Genomic DNA, 23,694 nt, shown 5'->3' on the forward strand with positions numbered 1-23,694 from the left:
GGTATAAATTCTAACCCAAATCATGACTGAAAAAGGCGCTAGCCATGAAACACAGCTGGTGCTAATACATTATAACACATTACTCATGACTTGGAAGCAATTTACATAATTCCATATCTCACCAAGATACAATGCTCAAACAAGTATTTCTGTAAATATCCCAAATCCCATTACTTGTATGAACAAACCCCACAGGACAATAAATATCAATTAGCCGAAGGACAAGTTTGGCTGGACCAAACCTGGTGTCGCACCCCACAGGCTGGGGCAGCGAGAAATCTACCAGTGATTTCTTCACACGGGAGTGTAATTAATGTCACAGTGCAATCAACCTTCTTCTCTCCCTGATGGATTAATAGACGATCAGCACAGAGTGGTCTGTGGCTTTGTGCCATAGCAAAGAGCACTGAAGCTGTCTTGTACGGTGACATTTAAAAGGCAGGAGTGGAGTATATATAGCAAGAGGGGAAGATGGAATATACTGAGCTTGACAAGAAAGCTGTTAATTGTGGAGACATGATTTACATCACAGCAGGGCATATATTCATATTAACGACCATATCTGCGTAAAGAGCGAAATATTCAAATATGTCTTCTTTAAATGGTGTTTAAAATATGACCCAAATATTTATAGCAGCATCTTTATGATGAGAGCACTTGGGTGGGGCCATCTTGGTTCAATGCACTGGTGGAATGTTCCACACATTTCCATAAACTGTTTGCACAAAGCAAATCTCATGTACACATTTATGTCTAAAATCATTTATTCTGCTTTTGGCTCCTACTTTCAGAGCAAACAGTATAATCCATCATGAAGCCAGCAATGTCTTCTTGCCCATTTCAGAGTTATCCATGCTATAAAAGTGACACTCAACAGAGACGGTTAGCCATCACTATAACAGCAGCGCTCATTACATAGAAGAGTGAAAGTGTCTGCACTGTACACAGGGTTTTCCTACGAGGGCCTGAATAATAAAGCATTCGCCACACAGGCGCCTGGCTAGCCAATAAAAATGACGTGCACGGCCCCTTTATTTCATGTTAGCCCATCAGTGCTTGTTTCTTCCAATTCATCAGTCAGATATTCTGTTTTTTCCCCCGAATCTCACACCATCCCTGCCCTCAGTGGGAGAAACAGAGTTTCTGTTGAATTTGTGGAGATCTTGGCACAGGGGATGTAAAAATAGCAGGATTATGTAAGAGAGAACAGAGGCAGGGAACAGTTGGGAGGGAGTTTGTGGGGGCTGGCTGCAGGTTAGGGGGGTGGCAAGAATATCCACAAAACCACTGGGTGATGAATCTAAGGAAGTGGATCAAGCAGGGCAAAAGCCATCCGCCCGCCCCCCCCCCCCCCCCCCCCCAAGCCTCATCCCCACGTCTCTCTTACCACATGAGAAATGGAGGAATGTTTTAGATGTGGTTCTGAGCCGAGCAATTCATGGGCAGAACTGCCTAGAATGAAAGACGTCCTGTTTGGCCGGAAATCCTGCTAGGATGGCCTTCCACCGCACTAACACGGCCTTCCACTGTGCCAACGCGGCCACCCACCGCACTAACATGGAGTCCCTCTGTGCCATCACGGCGTCACACTGCACCAACACGGCCTGCCACTGCGCCAACACGGCGTCACACTGCACTAACATGGACTCCCACTGCGCCAACCCCCCCTCCCACTGCACCAACACGGCGTCACACTGCACTAACATGGACTCCCACTGCACCAACACGGCGTCACACTGCACTAACATGGACTCCCACTGCACCAACACGGCGTCACACCACACTAACATGGAGTCCCTCTGTGCCATCACGGCGTCACACTGCACCAACACGGCCTGCCACTGCGCCAACACGGCGTCACACCGCACTAACATGGAGTCCCTCTGTGCCATCACGGCGTCACACTGCACCAACACGGCCTCCCACTGTGCCAACACGGCGTCACACTGCACTAACATGGACTCCCACTGCGCCAACCCCCCCTCCCACTGCACCAACACGGCGTCACACTGCACTAACATGGACTCCCACTGTGCCAACACGCCCTCCCACAGAAGCAGCAGGATTTCCATTTAGATCATTTGAATGGTTGTCATGTTGAAACTGGGATGGCGACTAATTATAAGCCAATTAACAGTGAAATTGCCCTGAAAATGAAACCTGTGTCAATGGTGTATATGCATTTTCAACAGAATATTCATAACCAGAAATATATTCCAAATATATATTTTTTATGAACTTAAATTAATTCACACTGTTTACATATGACATATGTATGGAAATGCAAAAGTGAGAAGTTTATTAAACACTATAAGTTACCTTATCATGGGACAAACTCAAATTGAATGTTTTTATTATGCTAATTATGACAAACTGAAAATACTATTCAGTATGCAGTGTAATGCAGCTACATTACACAATAGCTGTAAACAATGAATAGGCAATACAATAGCCTACAACACACACACACACACACACACACACACACACACACAATCTCTTTATGGTTTAAAAATAAAGCCATAAAGGTTTTTACTCTGATTATATTTGTGATCTTCCAGACCTAATCACCACTACGACCCAATAAACCTCTCGGGCTGTTGGAGCCAAGTTGCCTTTCTGAAGAACAGGATCTTCTCAGGCAGAGCTCCTCCAAGTGTTGAGGGGACCCGTTGAAGAGCGCCAGGCCAGATGAACGCAGGGTCCTTGCTGTGGTCTTAATGCACTGCTCTTCTGAGAAGTGGCCAATTTCACTCACTCTCATTTTGCTCCCTAATCACAGCTCCCCCCCCCCCCCCTTTCCAAACGCTCAATGTGTTCATGACTTTCTTCTTATTCATGGAAGGTCTTTCTCTAGGGTACAGCAGCAGAATCAAAGCCAGCACAAATTAGATTAAAAACCACCTTATGAGACGGAATGGAGAAAGACGACACGGCGTGGCCGCCAGAGAAGGCGCAGGATACCACGGGATACTGGGGGCGAACAGATAAGACTTAGAATGGAGCGAGACACTAGACGTGATGCCAATTGCCAGTTTACTTGATCTAGGTAAGGAGTGTTTACCCAGTGTTTACACGCTGGCTTCTTTGACGTTAGTATATGAAGCACTCGTGTCTGAGGGCTGCCTCACCAGGAGGCTTAGCACATTAAACACGAGAATTTCTAATCAATCATTAGAAACTAATAGGGACTGCTGGCTATATATAGCAGTTTAATTGAGCTTGCTTGCTTTGGCTATGGTCTATTAGAGCCAGCTAGCTTTGTGGTTTAAAAGGGAAAACACAGTGGCTAAATGACACTCTGCCACTGACTTTCCATCAATTTAGAGAACTTGAAAGACGTGTGGTCCTTAGAGAATTTTATAAAATCACCATTCTCTCCCTGTTGAGCCCCCAGAAAACCTACCTACAGGTTTCCTACAAGGAACCACTGGCAGACCGAAAATGTTAAAGTTGCATGTTTAACATGTCTAACACATGTTAACACCATGGAACTGCATTTTGTTCAATCTTGTTAATTATGTTTTTTTTAAACATAACATCTACTAAAAGAAAGGTGAATTTTGCAGGCCAACAGAAAGAATTTTGATATGCACTTTCTTTCCAACATCGTTCTGCTATGCCCCCCATTCTACAGCACATGTGCACAAGAACATGACAAGTACCTGTAGTCTTAATAATAACATGCAGCAACAATAATGACAAACAATCTTGCACATTTTGTTTGTGACGCCATCATAACCACACGTAAGCGGGTGGGCCGATGCACAGCCCGGCCCGGGGCGAGACCCGGCGGACCCCTGCAGCCTTGGCTGTCACTGAAACGGCAGAAGAGAAGGATCCACGGTGAACAGCGTGCACTAATGTGAAAGCGCAACGTCCACTGTCTGCAGCCTATCGATCTGTTGCTCTGTGCGTATTGATCAGTCATCCCTCAAAGCTCAGTATGCAGATAAGCTGTGAATGATTCTCTCGGGGTGATTTGTAGCGAGCATACCCCAATAGAATGTTCATACATCATGTGAATGTGGGACACTTTTATGGACACTATTAATAATGGTCAAGTAATGGTACTCTAGAGGTGTATTTTGAAGCTGATGTAGTGTCTATGAACGCACACCTATGACTTCCAAACGCTTTTCCGACTTTGTCACATGTAAAATGATTATGAAACTTTGTGCATCTTGTAAATATTTATTCCAGCAGGATCAAGGAGCCGTGCTTGAGCGGATCTGATGACCCCACACTGCAGAGCCATGTGTGAGCATTCCCGACAATCCTGCCCTGTGGAGAATGCAGTTGCCACTCAGAACGCTGCTCTAACGAGCCCGAACACTACATCAAAGAAAGTGAAAAATGAGCTTCTGGCCCTGGTCCGACCTCCTCCGAGCGAGCTGGGCCCTCGTCGCACCTTCAGAAGCCACCCAGCATATCCCTCTTTTATTGACACAGGTGTGAGGATCTTGCCTTACTATTTATATGCATCTATTCTCTCTATTAACTCTGATGTTAACAAGGAAGATCACATTGACAGATGGTTAATTTCTCCTGCATTTTTTTTTTTTACTGTTTAGGAACAGTTTAAAAGCTAAAAAACTATTGTTTCCTGTTCCTGTACTTTTAACAGAACTACAATAAACACTGTTAGTCAGATAGTCTTAAATTATGTCACATTATAAGTAATTAAAATGAAACATGATGCCATGTCATACTGTAACCTTGGAGGTCTGAAAAGTCATACATAATTCATTATATCTGCAGAGTAAAAGCTAAAAATAGAGCTCTTTCCTGGTGGCAGTAATTTATTGTGGACTCAGTGGGTTTACACTCTGTGACATCTTTTTACCGAAAGCAAAGACTTCAGGGTTGATGGAGCACCTCTGGGGAAATATCTAAATGAATGTCATTTCATGGAAAAAGACAGGCAATGGGGGAAAAAATAAATATCAAGCTCTGGTATTTTTGCTAATTGGGCAAATTCTCAAAGGTGTGTCTAAGTGTTTCTCCTCTTTGTACATTCAGCAGTACTCTCCCGTGCAAAAGGAGCACTATATGAACCATGTTTACTGCAACATCACAGCATGGCTTTTCCATACACAGATTAGTCCTGCTAAATTATGCGATTTAGCGTAGCTGCAGGCGCAACCTCAGCTCGGAAAGCTGCCCACAGCTGCGGCAGCGGTGGCTATGAGCATTCAAAGAGCAAAATAAATGTACGTTTCTCCATGTGGAAGTGACGAGACGAGCCAGGCGATGGATAATGTAGACAGAGCAAATGCAGAACAAAGGGAGCTAGCTGATATACCTCAGAATAACGGACAGGGTCTTTCTCAGCCTTCCTCTCCCCAATCAGCAAACCCAGAGGAGTTCTCTCTGGCTGGCCCGATACTCTTAGTAATGATGAATATCCTGTATACGAGCAAATGCCACTCCAGGGGCTGCAGTCGCACTCTCCACGGTGCTCCACGGCACTGTAATTTAATAGGCCTTTCAAAACCCTGCCAGGGCCAATTAAGAGTAAGGAATCTGAAACACCGCACGCGCGCACACACAAACACATGCAGCCAAAATCTTGTCATGTATATGAATTTTCACAATTTCTGGAAGCAGATTCTGTGTAATTTTGATGAAATCACGACAGACATGGTTTCAGGGTCACCTGTTATCTGGCAGCATTCATCTCGCGTGTGGTCAGTCTAATATGTCCCCTGAAGATCAGCACTTGTTAGGTTGGTTAGCGACTGTATGACAGGATTCAGCATCCGCTGACGAAGGTCAATACTAATTGTCACTTATAGCAGCTAGTACATTAGCTTATGCCTTTTTAAATGCAACAGTGGCATTCCTAATGCAGCTCTCCTAAGCGGCATTATCCACATTGCTACCTTGGAAGCACAAACAGCTAAGGATATAAATTATATTTCTTTCTTTACAGTGCAGTACTATTCCTCTCAAGCTTTGCACAATATGAAAGAGATATGTCTCGTTTCCCTTTCACATTGTTTACTGCACGGTCGATGCTACCTGAAATGTTATAGTTTCAGACTATCAAATGTTGGATCTTCAGTCAAACAACAATAAAAACCCTTGCTTAAATGAAATCTCCCTACTTTTATCCACCAAAGGCATTTCATGTTGTCTAAAAATAGTTACAACACATTTCATCCTTCCATTTTTGTGCATCATCACTTTGTTATGATTCGATCTGTAATTAAACTGAGCAGCCAGGGATTAAGAGCATCGGCTCACCATGGAAACCAGAGGGAAGATCTGACCACGTTCCAGACTCGGCAGCGCAGCTGCTTTTCTCATTACGGCAGCAGACTGACAGGAGAGATACGCAGGTGCTATCGCTAAAACCCCCGGGGTGGTGCTGCTGCTGCTGCTGGAGGTGCTGGTGGTGGTGGTGGAAATGGCGTAGGAGGTGGAGACAATCACGGAAACACCCGTACCCTACCAGTATCTCTCCCTACCTGGCCCACGGCAAACAAGGGGAACTAAATTAAGTTCTATAAATAGATCCCGAGTCGGTAGCAGGATCCCCGGCTTCGACTGTGTCAGCACGCAGGCACTGTGGGAGACCTGCTGGAGAATTTCTGTGGTTAGTGTCGGCTTGGCCGTTTATCTCGGCCACGCTGGCAGGGGGATGCTTTATGGACCTGTTTGTGGATGCCATAAAAGGAGACTGCGATAACTGTAATTAAAAAGCTGCAACACTGAACTGCATAAACAGGCGTCAGAGGATTAAGCTTCTCTGCTAGCCTTAAAGCATTTGCTCAATTTTGCAACAGGCATTACTGGAAAAAAAAAAGAAAAGAAGTATTATGCAATATAATGAGATATGATGCAGTACAGTGAAGGACTGTACGACGCAACACTGCAATGTTTCTGTTGTTGAGTCTTAATGCCTAGAGACTTCCAGCGGAAAACCAAGCTGAGCGCTTAGCCCCACTGCAAAGGCAAATGTGCCCAATTAGGGTCAGGATGGTGCATGCGTGCGTGACTCAGTACAATACAAATACAAACCTGTAGGTATGAAATTTATAGATTTAGTACTAGAGAAAGCAACAGTGTACTATACATAACACTGTAGGAAATATCTACCCATGCACACACACACACACACACAAAAACAAACAAACACTGAAAATTATACCTGTGTCTCCTAAATGTATAAAGGTAAGAGGCAGGCTGACACTAAATGGTGTGGTTGCCCATTTGTCCTGGATTGGACTGTCAGTCAAACAAAAAGCCAAATAAATCTCTGGCAACTCCATCAAAGGAGCCATCCTCGAGCTCGGAGGAGAAGCCTCATATAACATGACACTTACTGGTTTTATTGAGCTTAGAGCCAAAAAAAAAGACTGAACGTATTTTTTAACCGAGAACGACAGAATACCACCAGACCATGAAGACAGGTTGGATTCATACCAATTCGTGGCACTTCATACGAATGGAGTATAATTGAATACAACCAGACCTTGAACATGGATTGGATTGTTCAAAGCACCTGGAACAGCATAATGCTGGAGTTTTAAAAAGGCCCGCCAATACATCGATGCACTGTAGCATGCAAAGCAGTGGACTCTCAGTGGTTAAGGTACTCAGCTTGTGATCAGGTTTCCAGTTCGGGTCCCACCACTGCCAGGTTGCCGCTGTTGGGCCCCTGAGCAAGGTCTTTAATCCTCAATTGCTCAAGTTGTATTCAGTCATAACTGTGAGTCGCTTGGATAAAAGTGTCAGCTGAATGCTATAAATCTAAAATCTAAAGCTGTGCACCTGGCTACACTCTGCCAACAGCAATCCATCACGATATTCTGCAGCGACATGTTACTCATTCTGATTACCCACCTCTTGTGAAACACTATGAGGCTTTACTTAGTATTAAAAACGCCACATCCTCAGTCTGGCAGGAACCTATGGCAAGGCGAACCTGTCCACCTTAAGAGCTGGGCACATGGACCACGTCCAGTTCTCCTCATGCATGTCTCCAATTTCAAACTTCTTTTTCTTACAAAGGCTAGCATGCACAGATGGAGACAGCGCACTGCACATATGGGAGACGTTTTACTGCAGTGCCTGGTTTAATGAAGCCCTCTCCCCAAACCCTACAAAAGGTTAAGGTGTTGACGAGGCAACACTAACTACACTGTCATAAGGTAGTACACGTAAAAGGACTGTAATCTGCCATATACTCACCTTGAAACACCTGCTAGATAATTAAACAACATGAATACACTTTAATATAATTGTATTTGAGGGTTACAGAAAGGTCACCACTATGACCTAACTTCATTGGATAAAATTTTTCTAGAAAAGGTGGAGTAAATGTAGCATAAAGGTGGTGACAAACAAACCTTTTTACTACAGACTGCTGTCAATCAAAACAAGGCACCAGCACCCTCATATTTTAATCAGGCAATTAGGCAGACAGCTATCCTTCTTCCCGCTCCCATGGTGAGGAGGTGCATATCAATTATCACCCCTGTGGAGAAGCCACACTTCACACAGATGCATGCATTCACACACCGCACATGCGTGTGCGTGCGTGCGTGCACACACACACACACACACGCACACACACACGCGCGCGCACCGATTGCTCTGCCAATCTGTATTTGAAGACCTGCTCATCAGAAGCGCTTTAGCTCAACACACGCCCACTGACAACACTGGACATGTCGGTAGACACCGAGTGAAGGAAGGTGCTAAAAGAGCAGACCTCAGCATGTCTGCTTAATCAGAGATCTTGTCCCAAGACTTGATTTCTGCTGAGCTACCGCTGCCCTCTTCGAATGGTGAGATGATTAAAGAAAGCACAACTTCCAAAGCCTACTGTATATAATCACATCACTCTTCAAACATCGTCTGTTGCGTACTGACCCACGGCCAACCGGACCATGTTCACGTCATCACATCGTGTCAATTATGTTAATGATGACCACAGTGATAAATATCTCACTATCGAGTAATGGACAATTATGGAAATGCTATTTAGTTCCAATTTTCTATTGGTTAGTGTGCAAATTATGGTCTGCTTGCTTTCATTTTAACCCTTCATTTAATGACCTTATCTACTGTTAAACAAATATGTTTTATGTATTAACATCTAGTAGAGCTCTGCTCATGTCTAACCATGAAGGAGACTGTAAAAAAAGCTCCAGCACTGAATTCTAGATTCAAAGGATTTTTTCTAGAGCTCATTGATCACCCACCTGAAGCTCTTACTGATGATATCATCTTGGTTCGATGCAAAATGTGATCCTCTTAAAAATTTCAATCCAGTACAAAGGTTAAGGAGTTAGGGAAGGGTTCCACCTCTTCATCACCCAGACCAACGCTCCACCGCCCAGTGGAAGCAGCCAGCTTCAGTCTCACCTGCCACACCACCGCTCAACCACCAGACCACCTCAGGGGTCTTTGTGGTGGTGGAGGAGGATGGCAGATTCACAAGGGGAAGGGGTTTCATTAGTGGGAGGAGATAAGATAACTAAACTGCAACATTTGTCCCGGTGACTGTTAAAACATTATATCTGCATTAGAATGCTGTAGTTAGCCCAGGCAAGCAATTCGAGAACATCTTGTGTTTTCTACAATAATTATTAGCAATTATGGACCTTTGTTAAAAGTAACCAGAGCAAGAGCTTCTAAACCAGCAACCCAGAGCATTTGAGGCACACACGGCCCAAAAACTGCAGCCAAGATCATTTTGAATGTCATTTCCATCTCAAATAAAAAGTATTCCTTGATTTTCAACAGCTCTTTGCACATGTGAGGATATCAAAAGAGACCCGTGTGGTAGAGGAACAAAGCTCAGGACAGCCTCCGCCGAAGCCGCAGCTTTTCAGCTCCATAATGAATGGTGAGAACAAAGACGTTTCATTAACATCTCACCTCATTAGGCCTCTGCTTAATCACTCTTCTAAAGGCCCAGGAAACGCAGCGGCGCGTCCGGATGTCCCAGCGCTCTGTCTTCTCCCTCCTGCCAATCTCTGCACTGCTCCTTTCACGTTGCACCTTTGGGCCCACGTTTTAAATCAGCTGCACATCAGAGATCAGCAAACGGCTCTTCAAGTGCTGACATACACCATTGCACTAAAGGGGAGAAGCTGATCCCAGACCGGCAGTTCTGATGCAAGTCAGCTGACAAATGTAAAACCTTGATCCCAAGGGGAAGGGCAGGATTTCACCCCTTTTCACAGAAGCACATGCAGCGTATGCATATGGAATATCTGTATAAATATTAAAGGGACAATTAGGACTCCGTCGAACGGGTCCGAGGAAACAGACGCATGCCATTTCTGTTGTTGTGTTTTTTCTGGCATGGCAACGTGAGGGCTTGCGTTGCTAGGATGCTTTATGCCTTCACGTCTCAGTGCCAGGATCAAACAGCAGCGGCTAAACAGGCAGCAGACGCACAAACGCAAATAGTGGCAACAGCATCACGGAGACGGCTAGGACTGAGCAGATTTAACCAAAATCATCATAAACGAAGAACTGATAGTGCCACAACGCGGAGGGCATCCAGTTTGGCTACGAGACATGCTCATCCGCGTCAGACGGCCTTTCCCGATATTTTAGTCTACATCACAATAACTGACGGAGAATTCCTTCAGTTTATTAATGATGCGGAACTGACTGGTTTTTAATTTAGGTTCACCTATACAAATCCCAACTTAATTTATTGTTCATCACTGTGAAAATTACATAAAGGGACGGGGTAGTGGGGTGAGGTAGTAAAGTCATCTGCATAATTACTCTTAATAAATATGGAACGTACAGTGCAGACGTGTAAAATGATTAGCGCACCCAATAATTTCAGGGAATTAAATCTGCAATTAGAAGGGATTGATATAATGCCTGCTTGATATAATGAGCACGGGAAATGTTTTGACCATATGAAGTATATCTTTCACATCTATCAGCTGTGTCAGCATTCACAATGGGCATCCATTTTCCAATCATATGAAAATGAGAACTGATGTGACATTATCAGTGTAAATATGAGGGTAAATATGTCCTGTTTGTAGTAACTGCAAAAGAAGTTACTGCAGTTTTACTACCAGTATTAGCCAATTACATTCACATCATCTTAAATGTGAACAGATACATTCAAGCCTTTGATCTTGTGAATATTATTCCAATTAGCTCTGTCTTCTTTTACCAAGGGTGAAAGTACAGTTTAACAGAACCGGTTCCCACAAATTCCTCTGATGTCCACCCCTATGTGAAGAGAAACTGGAGACCTTGAATATCGATGCCCTCCTACTTCCTACTGGCTGCTGCTCCAAACCCTCTGTCAGTCAGACCCATCACTTTGATCCAGGTCACGGTTCCGTTAGAGCAGCCAGACCTCTGTCAGTCAGACCCGTCACTTTGATCCAGGTCACGGTTCCGTTAGAGCAGCCAGACCTCTGTCAGTCAGACCCGTCACTTTGATCCAGGTCCTGGTTCCGTTAGAGCAGCAGGGCCTCTATCTCCAGGCCGCCTGGTCCAGACCAGCACGCTGCAGGTGCCTTGAGGCCCAGACTCCGGCTCCGCTGTAGACGACGTGCGCCGTCCTGCTCTCCGGGCCCCCGAGGGAAGGTTCGTGTCAGGCAGCTCCGCTGAAGCCCATCTGCTCCCACACACAGCAGGTCTCTCAGCAAAAAGCCCTCAGGCTCTTCCCAGCTTTCCTACACACCGCTGATCACTCACATCACTGAACTCTCCTCCACACATCTCCCGCACGGAGTCAACAGCGGAAGCTCTTACTCAGTTACTTAGATCTTTCAATTGTTATATATACGGACGGAGAGAGAGAGCAAAAGAGAGGGAGATAGAGAAAGATAGAGTGTCAGCACATAGTGGTACTACGGCAATTTAACAGAGATTTCACCTGGTGTTGTAAGGAAGCACGACTGTAGGGAGGAGAGGGAGTTCTCTGTTCTCTCCCTCCTCCCCTACACACGCTATACAGCACGGTGGTTCAAGGCCCTGGCGGGTCTCAGCAAACTTCCCGGGATCATTCGTAAACACGGCAGCCTAGCAGAAGAGAGCACGGAAAGTCGGAAGAATGGAATCGTGACTGAATGTGTGAGTGAGTGCGTGTGTGGGAGAGAGTGCGAGAGACATGGAGAGAGAAACAGAGGCAGAACTGCAGTCTTTCTAATCCTGCTGTACTACAGTGGAAACATTCTGTGTGCATCGGACACCGCCGGGTTGTCTGACGTTTAATTTGGGTGTTGAGGGACAAGCGTCTCACCCCAGGGTGAAACTTTTCAATAATTAATGGGCGAGTGAGTTTACTATGTCGACAACTGCCTCAATCACCTAATGTCTGATATCCTCTCCTCTCTTCACAAAAGAACGGCACACCATTAGTGGAGAAATACAGAATGAAGAAGAAATAGTGGAGAAATTCAAATGAACGCAGGTCTCACGTCATCAAAATGCAATCCACAAGAAACACTGAGTTTTGAAAAAAAAACAAAAACCAAACTGCAGTAGCTCTTCTGCAGTAGATGTGCTGAGCAATGTCATTCACAGAACAGGCTGACCCCAGATCAGTGGAGGCGGTGTTGGCCAAGGTACACAGCCGTTCCACATCTTTTCATCTAGGCTGCTGCCATCTGCCCCTCACAGCGCCACGCCTGCCCGAGAGCTCTTCATTTTTCTCAAGCACCATCCTTTAGATTTCCTTTCCTGCCAGGCCAGATTCAGGACTCCGTTTCATTTGACTGATGGCGCCGTTTTGCTGTGCAGAGATGAAAAAGGCATGAAGCCTCCCTGGTTAAAAAAAAACAAAAAACCCCACAGCAACAGCAGCAGCACCTAAATCCTCCGCCAGGGAGACAAACCGCTCTGGGCTGCATCTCTGTGCCCTGCCCCTGGCAATAGCAGCATGTGCCTGACGTCATTCTAGAGTGATCGCTTCACAAACAGCAGACGATTCTCTTGTGTCTTGAACACTGACATTCATGACGGCACAATGAGAATTGAAATGCAAGGCACACGGGGCGGGCTTATACTAGAGTGGGACGCGGACAGGGAGAAGAACTCCTGATCGGGGGAACAAGGGTTATTGTCATTAAATGTTACGATCACCAATTTGCCAGTTGTTATCGGCCCCGGTTACATCGTGTCTGCATTCCTGCCTTCTTCCTCTGTGTCTGTCTGAACCCGGGGAAAAGGCTTAAAAAGGCGGAGCCGACCTCCCTGTGCGCACTGCGCTCCAGCTGCGGCTCCCACGTCACATGCGTGCTGTGAGAGACCGCTAGTCGGTCAGCTCCGGCCTAGCGCGCTAGCTTGACTGGAGATTTTGTGGCTTACAGGAAGCAAGGCAGGTCCTTAAGACCGCATGGCACGGTGGAGGTTCGAGGGGTCTTTGTTCTGTGGAAGGCACTTCGTAATGGCGAGCACAGCCAATACGTGACATCACTTTTGATAAAAATTTGAATCAATAGACTGCAAGACTCCAGAAGAGCATGCAGAGAAACATTTTTTTTATTTTATTTTATTTAATTTTTTTATGAGAGAGGCTTAGCAGTAAAATACCTGCCCATTAAAGCAATAAAACAGGAAAAAGGTGCTAGTTTAGGAAGCTCAAGGGGCGAAGGCACTTCTGAGGCAGGTTCCTGATACAGGAGTCTGCCTCCATGTCAAGGCAGCAGGACTGGCGAAGCTAAAACAGAGAACATCATCGAAGATGACAGAAAAATCCACCCCAACACGTCCCGCTAGAGGAAGGATAGCCCGCCCCACCTCCTCCCTCGGCAGAGAGGGGGTGATGCCGTGAAGGGAGGGAGAGAGGGATAAATGGAATTCTTTTTATGTCAAGCTCTAGGGAAGGCCCTCTGGGTGCAGGCTTAACAGTGTGATTTATTCGGTGGCAGAAAACAACTCGTCCAGGTGCTCTGAAAGGGGGCGGCAATATCAGAAGGGAAAATGCGCATCACAATTCGCTCGCTGAATAATGAGACGAATACAGACAGCCCTCCTTCACCTGAGAGTGCGCGGAACCGAGTAGAGAGTGGCGCATACCACGCAGGGTGGCAGCCAGGTTACAGAGTCAATGCAACACAACAAATACAATGCAACGTGACAGATTCTGCTTCTTGAGGAACCATTTTCGTGGCAGGCGTGATCACAGCAGCCAATGTCCAATAACAACTACTAATACACCCATTTAGCACGCTGCTGGAATCCCCCACCTCGAATCAAACATGCAAGTCCCAGTCGGTAGAAGTGATATGTCAGAATACATTACAGAACATTTAAAACACTGTATAAACAAACAAACAAACAAACAAAAAAGCTTCCAAAACCTTGAAATCTCCCTGAAAATGTGCAGGTACTGCTGTTTGATTGGCTGTGTGTGTGTGTGTGTGTGTGTGTGTGTGTGTGTGTGCGTGCGCGCGATCCCCTCCAGCCCTCAGACAGCCGGCAGGCGGGCTCCTACCATGTGTGTGCCACGGTGAAGCGTCTCTGCTTGTGGATGTTGTTGTTGAGCAGCATGCGGCGCAGCAGGCGGGGCGAGTTGCGGGGCGACAGGCGGGGCGAAATGGAGGAGGGCGAGCGGCGGTGTCCGCGCGGGCGCTCCTGCTGCAGCAGGTTCTCCCTCAGAATCTTCACCAGGTCCTCGTTCAGTCCCACGTGCTTGGGCAGAGCCGGCACCGCCAGCGTGTCCTGGTGGGCCACGGTCGCTTGCTGGGCCATTCTCGCCCCTCGCCGGCACCCTCGGCGCTCCTGCTAATCCGGTCCTACCCCCAGCCCGGGCCAAGCGGGGGGTTGGGGAGGGGGGGCTACAGCGCGCAGGGTCCTCTTCTCGGCTAAGCCGCCGGAGGGAGTAGAGGAGGGTGTCGGGGGAGATTCGCGAAAACGGACAGGGGAGAAAGAGCCAGGGTGGAGGAGGGAGCCTGCATCAGAGAAGACACGCTGCGGTCAGGACGGCTGCGGAGCCAGTGTGGTGCGATTGTGGGAGAAAAGCGCGAGCGAGACTTGGAGAGAGGGAGGGAGCGAGCGAGCGAGCGAGCGAGCGCGAGAGAGAGAGAGAGAGAGAGACTGAGAGGGCGGGGTGAGAGCTGTTTGCAGCTCCACGCTGTGCCCGGACTGCAAGCCGATGCTTCGGAAAAGACCTGTGTGTGGAAGTATTGTGTGTGTGACGTGTGGATGTATGTGGCTGTGCCTCCGTGTGCGCGTGTGTGCATGTGAAACCAGTATGTGTGTCTGTGTGTGCGCGCATATGTGTGTGTGTGTGTGTGAGTGAGCGTGTGTCTAAAGAGATAAGACGACTCATTTCTGGATTACTTGGCAGCTTTCCTGATACACGGAATGGTTTATTAACCCTTGACCCACAAACAGTTGGAAAAAAAGCCTCCAAATTCAAATTGGGAACAGCTCCATGTTTACAGCAGAGAAGGGTACGATATCCCAAACACATGCGCAGAATGCTGCCGTAGCATTAGTGGGAAGGTCACCCTGCCTCCCTGATCAGATTTCCAATGCCATTGAACATCCCAAAGAGGCTTTTACATGCTCTTAGATCTAAATGACCAAGGATCACGAGTTTACTACCATTCTGGGGTGGGCGGGGTGAGGGGTGGGGTATGGGGTGTTAGACCGGCACCAGGATGCAGGCACCACAGGATAACTGTACATGTCACCTCACCGTGTCTGTCATCTTTGATTCTTTGAAACAAAAATGACTAATTGTACACTCAGGTGTCCAAATCCTGCCAGGTGTGCTTAGTGGAGCTAATTTCACTCTACTTGCTGACTTAGCAATTGACAAGGCCAGGTACTTAGAACAAAATTCTTGGAGTACCACTTCTGCAATACCCATTAGAGTATCCATCTGTAAAGTATCTCCTTTATCATCTGAAAATCAAAGACATGATCTGCTCCATTACCTATGGTGACAGCCAAGGGACGCATCCCTGTTCCAGACAAGTGCAATTATCTCTTGTAATTATTACGATTACAGCTGAATTAAATTAGTATACTACCTGCAGGACAGCCTCCCCCGAGCTTCCTGCTGTGAAATGACATTCCTTCAAACACAGCAGCAGGTAGGACATCCATCCATCCATCAGTTGCAGTGTTGTGACAAACCAGAGCAAACTTCTAAATGTTTACTTCACATACAGATCTTTTATGCCAGGCTTCAATAACTCAAATAAGTTTTAGGTACTTTATGGTTAATGGTAGGTTAAACAAATGAACAATTCTGTAAGTTAATGTAGTTGTGTCTCTACTGCAAGCTATTCAAGCTTTCATCTTTCTAAAAGTCATCACATTCCTGCTTCTACAGGTCACAGGACCATGTGTCCGGACATTCACCAACCTGCATGGCACAGTTTAGTGCTCAACTTTAGCCGCTAATTAGCAAACCCTTCATGAGTGTTTTGTAGAGCAGGCCAATGCAGCACGGTGACTCCTGAGGACTGGAGCCCAGAAATACGTCTGAAGAGCGTCACATATACTGGAGCCAAGGGTCACGTCAGAAGAGCGTCACATGTACAGGAGCCCATAATCACGTCAGAAGAACGTCACGTGTACTGGAGCACAGAGTCAAGTCAGAAGAGCGTCACATGCCCAGTGTCACTGGCAGGCACGGTACGAGGCAAGAATATAGATGCAAGTGCTGAGGGATTTTTGTGGACTGGAGCCCCGAGTTACAGTTACGTGAGCACTTGGGAAAATAACAGTGTGCCGGATATCCCAACAGGCTCTAAGGGTGAAAATCTTGCTAGCTTGCTGATGATACAATACAGAAGCTACATACAAAGAACCAGCTTGACATATCACTCTACATGACAGATGATTGTTGTTTGGTAGATCACGCAGTAAACAGTCTATTTTACTATGACACAGCAGAAACAAACTGCTCTCAGCTACCTCAGCTGCTTGAACAATACAGCAAAGCAGTTTTAGTTAGAAAAAATCCAACAATGGAGTCTGAATGTGTCATGGGCCTTAAAATGAATCAAATATTTTTAGGATCAGAGACATTTTTGCAGCTTGCACTGTGGCTATTAAAATCTGATAACCCTGGAAAAACCAAATCAATAGAGCATGTAATAATGCACTCAAGGTACCATACATTTCATATTCTGGGTTAAACTAAACTCCTCATGGACTAAACTATGCTGAAGTTCAGTCAAAGAGGTAAAACATCTTCATCAATGCGTCAATCTACACCAGTTGATCCAGGAGTTGTCCTTTGGTGTTTCAGATTTTGGTGCCATCTTGATGTAAACCAAAAAAAAAGTATATTGGGGGTGAGTTAAGGCTATTTGGAAACTGGATTTTGATGACTCACCAGTCTTCTTATTTTGAATGAATAACTTACTGTAATAGAAAATACAATTTACAGTGCACACCCTCTTCTCACTGTGGGTGGGGGAATCTCAACCCCTACCCACAGTAGTACGTTGAAATTAAGTGCAGATGGAGTTAAAAGTGGATTCTGCTGCGACACTAGAGCTCTGACTCCTACATCACCCTCACCCCCAGTTACTGGATTTACCAAACATTTAGCAGAGGCAAAGCAAGGGGATAGAAATTATAATGCATGAGGATATTAAATCAAAAATGATGTATTCATAAGAAAATATAAATGACACATTTAGTACGAAAAGCATATTGAAATCAGCAGCACTCTGTCGTTTTCCTTCGTCTTGCACTGCATCCAAGTGCCCTTGTCTCAGTGGACATTCCAGCCTGACCTGCTCACACTGATGGAGCATCCGTCTCCCACGCCCCATCATGCAGCAGGCCCTTGCTGTTAAGACCTTGCTGTTCTCCCTTGCATGGGCAACGGAAAATCCCATATGAGGGATTTCGATATGGATCCAAGTTTCTCAACCAACCAGGCAAAGACGTGTTTATTTCAAGCAAACGTGCACATCTCGCCTTTGGAACGGAAACCATGTCTTGATTTTATACGGCTCGTCAGTGTGAGCGGGTTACCATGGGACAACTCCTTGTTGACCTGGTGAGAAATTACCCCAATATCTTCCTCATTGTGCTTATTTCTCAAATATTCAAAATAAAACACAGCAGAAATAAAAATCGCACACCTTCAAAAAGAGACCCATAGGAACCTTCACTCTTTGCTACAATCTGCTATATGCTATATTCTGCTACATTCTTATTAAATAGTTGGTTTACATCCATTTTCCCATAAACCCATAACCTATATTGCTCATGTAACAATGTTCGTGGCCCTTGACAAGAAAACAGCAAAATACATGAACACGCACAGTAAAAAGATCTGTAGCCCCTGTGGCATTTCGTTCTTGCCCTACAATCTTGCCCCCGTTTTACTCCCTTTCTTCTACCTCCAATTACGTTTTCAAGCTCACAAAGAGCATATGCGCTAAAGACAGAGTCCCAAAAGCGGCATCGCTGTTAGTCGATAATGGGGTCGGCTGCCGTGCTGTGCCCCTGTGTTCCGCCTCGTGGGCCGCATTGCTTAGCTGAGCTTTCACCACGAGAAAAAAAGCCCATTAAACTCAAGAGGCAGAAGGGGATCATGAAGGCTTGCTGACCTAACATAACCTCATCGACATTGATTTCTTCAACCTCTGCACAGACCAAACAACACAAACACTGATAGAGCAATGCTAATGGGGGTGGCTATTCAAAAAGCCACTGAAAGACAGGAGGAGGTATAGATCACGCAAAACACTTATGGCCTCCGTGGCTTGAGACAACGTGACTCTTAGTCTCTACCCTTTCGGTTTGGCAGATATTATTAGACCCCACTGTGTATGCCTTCACCTGTACCAATGGTGTCTTTTGTTAGGATATGGTGGAGTACTGAATGAGGCTGGTTTCTCAGAAAAAAAAAAGCACACATTGTCAATGGAAAGTGACTTATCATCATAAATGAGATTAAAACTATGATTAATCTGGATTTGGGCAGAGTTTCAGGTTTAGGGAGTTCTGATATGAATTAAACACGTTATTTCACCAAGGATATTAGAAACAGTGTGACACTATTTGCAGATGGCTATTCATACAAATGTTCTATAAATAAAAAGATGGAACAAAGGAAATATTTCAGTGTCTCTTAGACGACCTTTTTTTTCCTGAAAGTTATAGCAGTTCAAGATCACCTCACTGCTAATTACCTTCCGTTAGCTGGTCACAGTTTCTGGACAATTGCAGCCTAGAAAAGAACCTCTGCCTCAAGAGCCTATTGTTTAGAAGAATCTGATTTTACATCAGCTCACTCTGAAGAAATCGCACAAACGTTTGGAAGGAGGCGGTAGGACACTGTCCTGAGGTCAGCGGCCATGCGAAGAACTCGCTCTTTTCTCTAAAACGCCAATGCTTCATTGACATTTGAGGTGAGCACATTCAGCACGGCCAAATGCTGTCCCTCCAACTGCGCCGACAGCCAGGCAGAAGGCAACTCTTCACCATGGCCGTAGAAACAGGAAAAAAAACCCCTGCTCATGTTAGGAAGACATGCCCCATGCTGAACTCCAACACGTGAGCGACGGGTTCCTTGGCCAGTGGTGATATTCTGAGGACAGGAAGCCTGCGTGAAGGCAATGACAACCACAAAGCCCCAGTTAAGTTGAGAGAAGCCAATCACTGCCCTTACAGCACGTAGAAAAGAAAGAGTTTGATTTCAAATATCTCGCATTGCATAAGGCAGCACATTCGCAAAAGGAGTGGTGTAAAAATGTCATTGACTGGTAGTTTTCAAAACCTGACTTGTGCTACCACTGAGCAATAGTCACTGTGTTATAGTTCTTTTGGAAAAACCGAGCCTGGGTCAGTGTGTGCATGAGCGCGCGTGTGTGTGACTGGCCTCTCTCTACCCTCTCGGGCTCATTAACTGAAGGACGTGGGGTCCCAGCACAGCTGGCCGTGAGCTGTCAATCATCCCGCTACTAACAGGCCCCAAAAGTCGTCTGGTCTGCACAGCGCAACATCCCTCCAAGCCCCACCTCCACCTCCACCCCACCCCACTCCACCCCAGCTGCTGCACGGCCTGCACCCATCAACTCGCATGTCTGGTTCTGCCTCTCCACTCTTCTGTCCGTCTGCCTCTTCTCACCCTCTCTCCCTCCTGAGAGGTGCTGGCTCAGGTCATTTATCATGACTGTGCCCACTGTGTTCCAGGCAGGTCTATTTCAGATAACGTTTGTTTGATTTGGGATGTTCTGGACGTCTCAAAGCTCCTAGGCATTAAATGTTGGACTTATCTCTACAAATCAGGGGAAGGTATTTGGCAGAGTGCAGCAACAGTTCCTAGGCAAATCCTTGGACATTTGGCTTTAGCCCTCTGTGATGATCAGAGTACTGTATCAGGACATCGCTGGTGGTTTGAGTTACCAGAGGTATGAGATAAGGCTGGGTTTTGTCCAAGATGCTGCTCTTGAACCAATGCTATGTAAGCTATGCTGTGAAAAGGTTAAGTGCTTTAGGAATAATGTGCGACACTGACCATCAGCTTATGCAGATCACATAACGATTACGGTGAAAGGTCAGAATGACTGCCTAGTGTCGGCTGTGAGAGAATTTTATCTGCTTGCACCTTCAGTGGAGATACACGGCAGGTGGGTTACCTACCCTGCCCGTGGGGCAGGTAGGGAAAAAAAACCAAAAAAAAAAAAAACAGGTGGTATTAAGTAGTTGGGAGGTTTTCTTGGAGATGAAGCAGTTTGACAGACAAAATGGTAAATGGATTAATCTGCAAATCTGGGAGGGTGTTGATAAAGAACAACCTGATGACTTAAACCTCCACACAGTGACTGGACAACATTGGTATACATGTTTGGTATTGTGGTAAGGAACTGAATAAGTCATATTTGAATGGAAAGCTAGAGATGGTGTGGAGGGACAAGTGCTGGTGGGGAACCACAGCAGGCTTGGATGGTGCTACACACACACACACACACACACACACACACGCACGCACACAAGCGATCTCTGGAGGAGACTACATGGGCTGTGGCTGTTAATGCGAGTGTATAGGTGACCGGTGCAGAGGGTAATGTGTGCATTCTCTGTGTGCTTTAGGGAAATTGTTTTGCATGTTTTTTTTTCTTAAAGTGTGCAAGACATTGGCCTCTTTTTGGTTTGCCAAAAAGTGCTGGGTTTCAAAAATGTGGCAAAGATCTTACATCGCAATGCTTTATTCATGGTGCAATTTGCAATTGCAGAGTAAAGAATTGTCCAGCTACTTTTTGGTTGGGCAGGCAGAACAAGGATTCAAGGAAGCGCAAACAAGAAAATAGGTAGGGTCGTGATGCGTTATTGTTCGCGGCTTCTGTGAAATCCTGGCTCACTTTGGAGTTTGTGATTTACAGTATTGAGTAATATGGAGGGGCTGGAATTACAATGGTGCTATAAAGATTGACTGTGCTGTGGTGGAGAGGGAGCTAAATTCTGCAAAGAGGGACCATGCTTTAGGACAGAAAGTTGTTCTGTTAAAAGGAAGGTGGCTAAGCGGTTAGAATAAATGCCCCTGTCAAAATCAAAACCTACCTACCTCTCTCTCTCTCTCTGCATTACAACATTTCAATTCCTCTGGGGCCACAGTGGTTCAGGTGCTTAAACACACACACTTCCATGTTTCTCATCTTAACTGTTCTAATCGCAGGTCATTCCAGCCTCTTCAGAAGCACATATGACATGCTGCATCAAGATTAGAGCACTACGTCTTATGCTAGCGCCCTTCCAAAGCCCCCCCCTGCCGCCGACTCTTTCTCCCAATGTGACGTCTTTGTGTGTTTCATTCCTGTTACCCTTGGCAACATGAAGATGGGGACAGACAAGTGTGTGTGCGGTAGGAATCCACTCAGAGCTGCAAATACATCAGGGGGAATTAAACAAGGCAAATCCAGTGCATGCAATTCTCCGTGCGGAGCTGCTAGCACACGTGCATGCACTCACATACAAACAAGCACGATGGCTTGGTCGTGCCTCACTGAGGTTTCATGTTGCATGACCGACAGCCTTCCATCTGACCAGTACAGCATTCCGATGCTTGCACCACTGCCTTGGTCATGGACAGGTCACGGTTCGTTTTTCACAGAGTGACACGACACGTTCAAAATTCAAGATGCACGGGAACCGGCTCTGACTGGACCATTAGAATTCAGTCAGATTGCTGCATGAGGCTCGTTGGGTAATTTACAGCATTCTGACTGGTGTTGTCTCTGTGTGGTACACATTTGGTGTCTCTGTTGCTTGAGAACACATGTCCAGAGCGCTTTGTGTATAAAGCATTCCCCACACATTTTCCAACAAGATTCTGTGTCTCAAACTCAGTCCAAATACAAAAAGGTCAATATCACAGTAGACCTTTTAAGACCCATAGAACAGACTGAACACGGCAGCAGCAGGAGTTCAGTATAAAAAACATCCACTCCACCTGGGCCATTTGGATCCTGCGCCGACTACACACACGCCAGATCTGAAAGAGTGCTGGCCTTTAGCACCACACAGCAAAACACTGGCGCCCTCTGGAGGCACTCTGAAGCATAAGCGAGAACGAAATCCCTGTGCTGAGAGTGGCCTCTCATGGATGCTCAGCTGAAAACGTTTTTGATTTGAAATGAAAAAGTTTTGATTACGTTTCCATAAAAAGGTCCCAGTGGGCTCAGGCTAAGTGGCCCAATCTCATTTCTGATGTTTGCTTAGTCCAACACACTCCTTTATCCCTTTAATTCTGGAAGAAAGCCATCAAATCATGTTTGTTTGTTTGGAACAAGTGGATTCTGGTTCATAAATTAAACGAGTTGAACTTGTGGCTGTGTACAGGCAAGATGGGACCCATTAGGGTCGACTTCACAATAAATGCTGTAGATTTGTCTGGAGATCTGTATAGGATCTCCTACTCCTCACTGCTTCTATAGAGTAATGAGACATTTATGAATGGAAGGTGTGTGTGTGTGTGTGTGTGTGTGTGTGTGTGTGTGTGTGTGTGTACGTGCACATTAACTCTCCTGTCTCACTTCCCCAGCAAGAGAGTGGCAGAGACAGCAGAAAAGCAGGGCAGCATAAATCCTTCTTTTCTAGAAAGGTCACGCCGAGATGAATACATGAATAATCCACTCCGATTTGCAGCTGCTTCTCTGACCTTCTCAGACAGGTGAGCAAGCTGTATTGTCCACACACCCATCTTTCATTCGCAAGAACCAGGCCTGGCCCATACGTTGTTCACAATATGTGTGAAACTACAAAATCCTTAGTATTAAGTGATAAATTACTGTTACAGTCGTTCTACTAAATTTGTGTGACCACAAGGCATTTTTACTGCACAGGTGAGAAGCATCCTTCCACCATCCATCCCTTGCCTAAAAAAACTTAATCCTTCTTCTTTGTAATAAAAAATAATCATCATTACAATTATTGTGGACAGAACTCAGACCATTCTGTGATAGATCCGACCACTATGTTAAGAATTAGACCATTCTGTGTTAAGGTGGAACATTTCTAACTGGCATAAAAGTGATACTGATTTGTCAGTAATGAGCAACATAAAATACTGAAGTGAATTAATAAAGTAAGTGATTGTGTTCTCTAATGACTGTGCTTATTTTAACGATGGTTTCAGTGTTTTTTCTTTGCTCATTTTAATAGGCAGTATCATTAATTTGCTACCGTCATGTTTCACTGGAAGTTCTGTATTTTAGTTGTGGTCGCATTCACAGTCATCACCCATGGCTTTAGAGCTGACGTGAGCAA

At 45.7% G+C, this 23,694-nt stretch overlaps 1 protein-coding gene across 7 annotated transcripts in view; it reads right to left on the reverse strand.

Annotated features, from left to right (window-relative positions):
- pde4d (phosphodiesterase 4D, cAMP-specific) overlaps positions 1-23,694 on the reverse strand; it is a 106,395-nt gene that overhangs the window by 45,426 nt on the left and 37,275 nt on the right. The window contains exon 1 of one of the 7 annotated variants that reach the window (XM_035521853.2): positions 14,441-14,951. The exons of 5 other annotated variants lie outside the window; for them this stretch is intronic. In XM_035521853.2, the coding sequence (XP_035377746.1) occupies positions 14,441-14,697 (257 nt within the window). In that variant the 5' untranslated portion in view covers positions 14,698-14,951. Of the gene's footprint in view, positions 1-9,894; positions 10,292-14,440; positions 14,952-23,694 lie in introns of those variants that run through there. One more of the 7 variants, XM_081707846.1, reaches the window with a different exon arrangement.

Source organism: Electrophorus electricus, chromosome 25, assembly GCF_041902795.1.
Source record: "Electrophorus electricus isolate QZ-2024a chromosome 25, ASM4190279v1, whole genome shotgun sequence".
Taxonomy (NCBI): domain Eukaryota; kingdom Metazoa; phylum Chordata; class Actinopteri; order Gymnotiformes; family Gymnotidae; genus Electrophorus; species Electrophorus electricus.